Source organism: Petaurus breviceps, unplaced genomic scaffold, assembly GCF_028583685.1.
Source record: "Petaurus breviceps papuanus isolate PSGF00001 unplaced genomic scaffold, PetGlider_PUasm1.0 90845, whole genome shotgun sequence".
NCBI classification, from domain to species: Eukaryota; Metazoa; Chordata; class Mammalia; order Diprotodontia; family Petauridae; genus Petaurus; species Petaurus breviceps.
In genome coordinates, this window is record NW_027187359.1 from 7990126 (window position 1) to 7998839 (window position 8714).

The 8714-nt window shown below is 46.7% G+C and overlaps 2 protein-coding genes across 8 annotated transcripts in view; both read right to left on the bottom strand.

Annotated features, from left to right (window-relative positions):
* Positions 1 to 8714, bottom strand: part of MPV17 (mitochondrial inner membrane protein MPV17) — a 26454-nt gene that overhangs the window by 10831 nt on the left and 6909 nt on the right. The window contains exons 1-2 of one of the 3 annotated variants that reach the window (XM_069072078.1): positions 1610 to 1664; positions 733 to 788 (exon numbers count right to left, since the gene is read on the bottom strand). Coding sequence is in view for 1 of the 3 variants with exons in the window: in XM_069072077.1 (XP_068928178.1) it covers positions 714 to 783 (70 nt within the window). In the remaining 2 variants the exon portion in view is untranslated. Of the gene's footprint in view, positions 1 to 713; positions 789 to 1609; positions 1665 to 8714 lie in introns of those variants that run through there. The other 2 variants (XM_069072079.1, XM_069072077.1) reach the window with 2 other exon arrangements.
* The window catches only part of GTF3C2 (general transcription factor IIIC subunit 2), a 13084-nt gene continuing 9572 nt past the window's right edge, over positions 5203 to 8714 (bottom strand). For all 5 annotated transcript variants that reach the window (XM_069072074.1, XM_069072075.1, XM_069072071.1 and 2 more), the window contains 7 exons: positions 8379 to 8523; positions 8118 to 8279; positions 7878 to 7965; positions 7398 to 7526; positions 6736 to 6888; positions 6488 to 6595; positions 5203 to 5967 (listed from right to left, as the gene is read on the bottom strand). In XM_069072074.1, coding sequence (XP_068928175.1) covers positions 5749 to 5967; positions 6488 to 6595; positions 6736 to 6888; positions 7398 to 7526; positions 7878 to 7965; positions 8118 to 8279; positions 8379 to 8523 — 1004 coding nt within the window. In that variant the 3' untranslated portion in view covers positions 5203 to 5748. The remainder of the gene's footprint in view (positions 5968 to 6487; positions 6596 to 6735; positions 6889 to 7397; positions 7527 to 7877; positions 7966 to 8117; positions 8280 to 8378; positions 8524 to 8714) is intronic.

Genomic DNA, 8714 nt, shown 5'->3' on the forward strand with positions numbered 1-8714 from the left:
TGGATCGCCCAGAATTCTACATCAAGGCCCACCCCCATGGTCTAAAACTATGGTCATTGTCCCTTCAACCAACAAAGCTTACTTGTATATGGTCCTTTCAGAGTTCTATGCCCTAATCTCCAAGGATAGCTCATCTGTTAAAGGAAGGTATTTATAGACTCTAGTGTATTGTCTAGCATTGCCCTTTATCCAGATCATACATTTGTCTCTTCACAAAAAGGACTGACTACAGGAGATCTCAGGTCCCCACAGCAGGTCTGAGTGGAAGATATTCTTGAGTGGGCTGATCTCTCAGTCCTCTTCAAATAACATCTCATGAATGGCTTTTCCTGTTCCCTCACTTGCCTTGAGGACAGGCCCAGCCTTAACTCTCAGTTGTGAGGACTATTTTGATAAGAAACCCATAAAGAAAAGGAGAATCTATCCCTAGGGGAAGGAAAGAGCAGGTGCTAGGGACTAACTACTGCCCTTCAATTCACTAAGGACAGCCTTGGCGCCAAGGTGGGGTTATGGTGAGAATGAACCATAAAGGGATCCTGAGCATCTTGCTTTTATTATACTTGTAGAACCACCTGATCACAGTGGGTAGGAGTGAGAATCTGTCCTGCTGATGCTCCTGTGCTGCTTGGCAAACAGGATTTGAGGGAGGAAGGAGGGAAGCTAGTTTTCTGCCTACTCTGTGAAGTCTCTTCCTGGCACAGGGAAGTACTCACCAGATGTGATAATCTGTACCTTCCATGGGTGAGCAGCCAGTGCTTGATGGTATGCCCGCCAGAGAATCATGCTTCCTGTGGGGACAGTGGGACCGGGAAGCAGACCTTTAGGATTGGAATGGGTCTCCCTTTCATTTTACTGATGAGAAAACAAACCCCCGGGAAGGACTAGTCCAGCTAGCAAGCTGGAGAGCTGGAGCTGGGCTTGGGTCCTGACTCCAAATCCAGCATTCTTCCTAGAGAGGCAAGCTGCCTTCTGTCACACCCTTTATACCCCCCCCCCCGCTTGACCACGGGCTCCCCAACCCCAATATGAAATGCACCCCTCCTCTTCTGGCATCCTCACTGAGATAGAGGGTTCCTCTGGCAGCCTGAGGCCAGGGAGAGCTTCGCCCCCCAGAGCCTGCAGGAGTCTGGGGTCTGTGCCCCCTCGAGAATGGGCCACCGCACGAAGCATGAAGCACGTGCATGAAGCGCCTGCTAGGCTACGGGTGACGAGAAAATGAGAGTCCCTGCCCACGAGGAGCTCGCTAATGGGGCCCAGGCCTAAAAGTGACCCCTTCTTCCAGATTCCTGGCAGGAGGGAACGAGCCCCTCCACCGTTAGATCTGGGAGGGCCCTTAGACCGGGACTGGACTGCAGGGCTGGTAAAACCTTAGATTTCACGAAATCGACCTCCTTCGTTTTACAGATGGAAAAACTGAGGTTCAGTGAGGTTGAGCGATTTGTCTGAGGTCACACAGCAAGACAGTGACACAGAGAAATGGAAGAGCAGCGCCGGCGGGAGGGAAACATTCTGCGTCCTCACGGTCAATGAGGATGGCGTCATAGCACGGTGCGCGTGCGCGCGGAGAATGTCACCGAGAAAGGGAGGAACGCGGCACCAAACGACTCACCTCGGTTAAGTCTCTCTCGGGGAGTCCGCTCCGCGCTCACCCGCACGAGACTTCCGATGCAAGGCCCGCCCCATCCGCTTAGGGGAAAGCCCCGCCCTGGAGCCCTTGGGCTCTGCCCCTCTCCGGAATGGGGATGGGTCGGGGGCACTGCGGGCCAGGGGCGCCGAGGCCACGCCCCCTGCCCCGTAAGTGTCCTTCACGAGGGGCAGGAACTGCCTGGAGAGTTTTTGGCTCTGGCTGAAATGGATCAGGTCAGAGGCCTTCCGGTCTAACCCGGACCCAGATGAGGCCAGAGTGGGGAAAGGACGTGTCCCAGGTCATTAGGGGAGTTAACCTTAAGCACATTTTGTAGAAGGGAAAACCTAGGGCCCGAGAGCAGTAGAGACCTACCGCCGGTCACATACTAATCAGCTTGAACCCGGGCAGACCTTTACAAATTCCAGATCCAATGACTCCTCCTGGGCCCTGAAGGTCTCGCCTGGCCACCCGAAAACTAAGCTCTTAGCCCTCCCCCTCGGAGACCACTGCAGGCTTTTGGGTGTCTTCGAGGGTGGAACTTTCCAAAGGGAAGCTGAGTTGGAATGGTGGAAGAAAGAACCCTCACATCTTGTCCTAAGCAGCTGTTCGATCCCCTTTTCCCACCCTAAGTAAAGCTCCCCTGCGCAGCTAGGGGGTGCAGTGGATAGAGTACCAGGCCTGAATTGAGGAAGCCTCGTCTTCCTGAGTTCAAATACGGCCTCAGACACTTACTAGCTGTGTGACCCTAGGCAAGTCACTTAACCCTACTGGCTTCAATTCTTCATCTGTTGTAAAATGAGCTGCAGAAGGAAATGGCAAACTATGGTATCTTTGCCAAGAAAACCCCAAATGGGGCTACAATGTCAGACATGACAGAACAACAAAAAGCTCCCTGTCTGGGAAAAGATGTATGGGGGACCATGAAGACTGGAGAGGAGGTGGCCTATGTAGAAGGTAACACTGATAGACTGATCTCTGTAACAAGTTTCCCAGCTGCCTTATTGCAGCCAAGCCAGTAGTTCCCTAGGACTGGTTCTATTCCAGCCCCTCAAGAATTAGAGTTGCTCAGATGATGAAGTGTAAGTGGAAAGAAAAAAAATTAAACACCCACAATTGGGGAAAGGAGGGAGTGTGATATGATGAATTAGCAAAGGAGTTTGAGAAGTGGTCAGAGAGAACCAGGAGAAAGTAGTGTCAAAAACCCAGAGGAGATCTAGGAGAGGGTTAATAGTATCAAATGCTAGATAGATGTAGGATGAGGATTAAGAAAAGGCCATTAGAACTGGCATTTAAGACAGCTTTAGTATCTTTGAAAAGAGCAGTTTCAGTCGTGATAAGTTGAAAGTCAGATTGCATCAGGTTTGAGAGGAGGTGGAAGCAACTGAGTATAGAGTTTGGCTGAAAAGGGTAGAGAGAGAGATAGTATAATTTGAGGTGAAAGCAGGGTTTAGTAAAGATTTTTTTAAGGAAAAGTGAAATGAGTATATATTTGTTGGCAGGAGGAAGAAACTAGTAGAGAGGAAAGGATTAAAGATTATACAGAAGGGGGATGATTGAGGGGGCAGTCTGCTGGATAAGATAAAGGAATTCCAGATCAAATATATGTAGAGGGGCTAGCATTATTGAGAAGAGCCACTTCATTATCGGAGTAAAAGAGTAGGGAATGATGGATGTCAAGGAGTTCTGAAATGGAGGGGGAGAAGAGCTCACAGCAAATGGCCTTTTTTTCCCCAGTAAAATACAAGCTGAAGCCTTCAGCAGAGTTGAAGATGGGGAGAAAAGTGTGGGAAGTTTGAGGTGAAAAAAAAGGAAACCTCTGCAAGCATTGCTGAAATGAAAGCCCAGTTGAGTTTGGGTAAATTTACAGTAGACCTAGGCAGTTTAATTGTGTGATTTCCTCTAGCTCTGTTCAGCAGCAAATGAGCCAAAGCATTGAATGGTGGAAGTAATCCAAGACTGGGGTTTGACAAAACAGGAGCAGTGACAAGAAAAGGGAACAAGGGATTAAAAACTAAAGGACCATGCGAAATTGAACTAGTTAACTATAGGGTCAAGATTGGAAAAGGAGAGAAGTGAAGTCAGCACTGGGATAATAGCCTGAGAAGGTACTGGGGGAGGGAGGGATTGGAGGACATGAGAATGAATAGGGTTAGAAGAGATACAGGGAGAGAAGGAATGAAAGGTTATGGAGGAATGTACATTTTTGCTCAGAGTGGAACACTTGTGGGTCATGGTGAGGTCTAGGGTGTAACCATCCCTATGTATGGCTGAGGGGAAGGATGTAATAGGATTTAATTGGTTAAGGTGTTATATGGAGTACCAACATGTATGTTGATGTCCCCTAGTATTAGCACAGAAAATGAGCAGACATTTTTCTTACCATGTTTTTTTTCTTCATCACTATCACTACCTACCATCTTCCCATTCCACAGAAGCCCTTCTTTGTAATAAATAAGAACTGTCAAGTGAAAATTTTACACATTGGCCACATCTAAAAATGTATTTTTCATTATGCAACTCTAGTCTGTCATCACTTTGCCAAGAGGTGGGAAGCATGAAATCAACTTTTCTGAAGTCATTATTGGTCAGTGATTTGATCAGAGTTCTTAAGTCTTTCAAAGCCAGTAGATAAATTAGTGATAATAAAAATTTTATCTTTCTTTCAGCAAAGGGAGAGAAAAAAGGGGCGGCTAGGTGGCACAGTGGTGGCTAGGTGGTGCAGTGAATAGAGCACCATCCCTGAAATCAGGAGGACCTGAGTTCAAATATGGCCTCTGACACTTAACACTTACTACCCATGTGACCCTGGGCAAGTTGCTTAACCCCAACTGCCCTCCAAAAAAAAATTAGCAAAGGGAGAGAAAAAGGACCATTTCAATGGTCCTTGGGTTCTAATTCCCTCTGGAAGGAACATTAAGGTAGAGGTTAGCTTGCTGGGAATTTGGGTGTTGGAGGGGATTGATTTGAAAACCCATGCAAGAGAGGATGTCTCTATAAGACATTAGTCTCCAGATTAAGTGGCATTTTCTTCCCATTCAATGGCATGAGAACCTTAAATTCTATTCTCCTGCCATTTTCTTAACTCCTTGTTTGGGCACAACCAAAGCTGTGACAGGAGGGCAGAGAAAAAACCAGCCAAAGAAACCAATATATAGTTGGAAAGAACAGATATAGATCAATCTCTGTTACTTTTTCCTGAAGAAACTCTAGTCATTTTGGTGCCATCTGGGTCATTTGTCTGTTTCTGTGCTGAGTACAACTGTAGTCATGGGTGTTGGCACTTCCAAAGGTGGACATGATCCTCATCTCTATGAAACTCTCTGTAATTGAGCCCTGGGGATCCCACAATCAACACCATGTAGCTAAAGAACATGTGGCAATGTTCTGGTCTCTGTGAGTCTGCACCATCCATGTGCTTGCCCTGTTGGTTTGACACCAAAGAAACTCATTGCAATAAAAGGTTTGAACTGCATTCCTCGAAGCTTTGGGTGGAGGTTCAGCTGTAAGGAGGACCTTCAGCAGAGTCTCACCATAGCTGCTCCACCCCTTTCTTCCCAAAGCACAAGCACACAAAATGGCGTCCAAAACCCTCAGCACCTTTACTCAGTTCTGCCTCCGAGTACAACAGGCTCAATATGAGCAATTTGACTCCCAACCCCATGTCTGACATGGGGCTGCTTCTGCCGTGTTTGCTGAGGAGACTAGAGTTTACATCTGGACACCCCCTGCCAGCAGGGGGGGGGGGGGGCAGTGATTACAAAGAACAGGATCAGTCTGTAGAGTCCTGAGGATGCAGTCCTTATAGCCTAACAGGATTGTAGATTTAGAGTTGGAAGGAACCTCCAAGGTCTAGTTCAACTCCTTCATTTTATGGAAGAGAAAACTGAGGCCCAGGTAATTTTCTCAAGGTCCAATACACCATAATTAGTTGAACCAGAATTCAAACCTAGGTCCTCGGACTATAAATTCTACTGTACCATTCAGAAAATGTGAGACTTGGGTAGGTTTGCAATTTTGGGAAGTTTCCAGTTTGCTTGCCTCAGAGCTGTAAATGTCATATAGCTACTAAGTAGCATCAGGACCAAGGAATTCTGAATCTCCAGGGCTCCATGTTCAATAAACTATGGGTTGGGCAGCAGGTGGTAGTTGGTTGGGGGAAAGCTGGGCCCCTGAGGTGGAGAGGGTGGCTGAAACATGGCGCTGAAGTGGGCTCTGCTCTCAAGCTGCATCCGGTGGCCCAAAGGGGAGGTAAGGCCACGAACACAGTGTACCCTCACCAGTCCTGATTGGCCCCCAGAAACCAACCAACCATAAGAGTCCAAGTTTGGGCTGAAACGTACCTGTGAGAGAGAAAGAAGATGTACACAAGCTTCTGAATTAGTACAGAACAAGTGCAGATAGGTGGTACAATGAATAGAGCACTGGCCCTGGAGTCAGGAGGACCTGAATTCAAATCCAGCCTCACACACTTAACATTTACTAGCTGTGTGACCTTGGGCAAGTCATTTAACCCCAACTGCCCTGCATTCCCCCCTCCAAAAAGCAAAAAAAAAAAAAAAAAGAATCAGTATGGAACAGATCCCTACGGGCAAAGAATTCAGGAAAGATTAACTTAGTTAAACACTTAACTTGTCCTATAGGCCCCAGGAACAAGATAAGGAAGAAGCCAAAGGCTGTACAGAATAATGTAAGTATGAGAATGAGTGTGTGTGTATGGGTGGGCGGGCGGGGGGGGGGGAGGGCAGGGGACAGAATCCCCTCAGAGCCTCAGTTCATTTTTCTCATCTGCAAAATGAGGAGTTTGGACTAAATGGCTTCTTAATTCCCTTCATCTCTAAACTGATGATCCTATGAGCATACCTTGTGAACAGCCTCCAGCTGCAGCCTATCCAGACAAAGTTGAGAGCGCCCCTCTCCTTCTTGCATGCGAAGCACTGGTTCCCTTTGAAGCAAATCTTGGAATCCACGCTGCGGTTAAGCAGTGTTAACTTCAGTTTTAGGATACTGTCTTCATACTAAGGGCCTTCTTGGGCATCACAGTTATTCCCTGCACCACAGAAACTCCATCTTCTACCTGATTCTTTGGCTACACATTGGCCCCAACTTACCAGGTCTGTGTCTCTGAAGAGCAGGTAATGATGTTCAACTGTTTCTGCATAAGTTCTGGCCTTGGGAGGTCCAGGGACCAAAGGGGAGGCAGCATGGTGATCTTGATCTTCAGAACCCTCCCAGTAGGGCAGCAAATCTGCCTTGTATATGGGCTACAGGGAGAGATCATAGGATTAGAATCCGAGACAAGATAAGGGAAAGAGGAAAACCAACAAATTATAATTCTAGTAAGACTTTTGGGCCTCTGAGGTTAGGGTAAGGAAGGTATAGGAATAAAGAAAATGCAGATATGGGAGAAAAGAGTAAATTTAGAGCTGGACCTAAAGCTGCCTCACTCAAGGAAACTGAAGTCCAGAAAGATTAAGTGATTTACTCAAGGTCACACCAACAATAAACTGGTAGTAAAAGCTGGGATTCAAACCTGGATCTTCTGCCTCCCAATCCAGCACATTCCCACTGCATCAGGCCAAAGATAAATGGCTTGCCCAAGGTCACACAAGTATTAACCAGGGCTTTAAACTCCCAAATCCAGTGTTTTTTTTCACTGAACCAACCCCAGCTGGAAGGAAACCTACATTAACTTCTGTTCAGACAGGCTAGAAAGGTGGATGGACTGGAGGAACCACTGGATAGCATGTCCATTGGACACTGAGATACTCACAAATCTTCGCTCAGCTGGACGCTTGACATTCATTGGGTTGAGAGCCATGTCAGGCAGCACAGCAGCAATGAGCTCCCCAGACATGTCCCCTGCAGCCACTGCCCCAAGCCAATCTGAGCCTGACAGACTCTACAAAGAGACATGGGCATCAGAGTCCTGTCTTTCTAAGTGGTTATATGAGTATTAAAGATACTACACTCCTATTCCCTCTCACAGATTGTTGCTTGTTCCCCTTCTTGCTCTGTGTGATAACAAAAAAGTTCTTGGAGAGCAAGAGTTCTGAATCTTTGTGCCATGAGCCCCTTTTTCAGTTAAGTGAAATCTGTTCAGAATAATGTTTTTAAATGCATAAAATAAAATACACAGCATTTTAAAGGAAATCAATTAAAATACAATTACTAAAATATTTTTAAAAGCAAGGTCATGGACCCCAAGTTAAGAATCCCCACTTAGAGTAATAAAGGGTAAAGAAAGACTCACCCAGACAGTGCCTTTTCGAGGGGCCGTGAAATAGGCCTTGAAACCAAGGAAACCAGCATCAATGTAGTGAATACCACAAAGCCCATAGCTTTGAGAGAGAGAAAGATGTCAGTCTTTTTGTAGCTTAAGATCAGAATTAGCCCTCAGAATCTCACATTTGGCCAAAACACCCTTGGCACTCCCCCCCCCCCAATCTGTTCCTCTAATCCCAATTCCTTCATTTTTCCCTGTCCTACATACGAAGCATAACAGTTGTCCTGGGCCACAGTGACTCCACTATAAGGGAGCAGCCATGCCAGCTCTGTACTTAAGAAACGTTTGATACAGTTGATAGGCTCGTAGGGTCGTCGTAAATCCCAGAATTTGATCTTCCGGTCACTTCCAGCAGAAACTAAAAAGTTACTACAAAAAGATTGAAAACCAGGACATGACTCAACAAACCCCATAAATGTTGACCTATCCCATCCTTCACCTATCTCCTTTGCTCCCACTGTTCTGTACCTATTAGCTTTGCACCACTGAAGGCAACGCACAGCCTGGTCATGGGCTGGGAGGCAGTGAAAGGGATAGAGTTTCAAGGAGCCATCTGGGAGTCGAACACGCTGCAACAGTGATGTAGTGGGTAGGTTCCAGATTGCTATTGTGCCTAAGGTAGAGACAGATATTAGTTATGAACACAGCAGGCCAGGACTTCATCCCTCATTACTGTCTCCCCTCTTAGGGCCCTTAGGCCCTTTTCCTTAGCTTCAAATACCATCAGAAAGGAATAAGTGAGACTGATGTGAGACATCCTGAGTAGCTACTTAAACTTCCCACCAGACTTACCACCTACTCAGG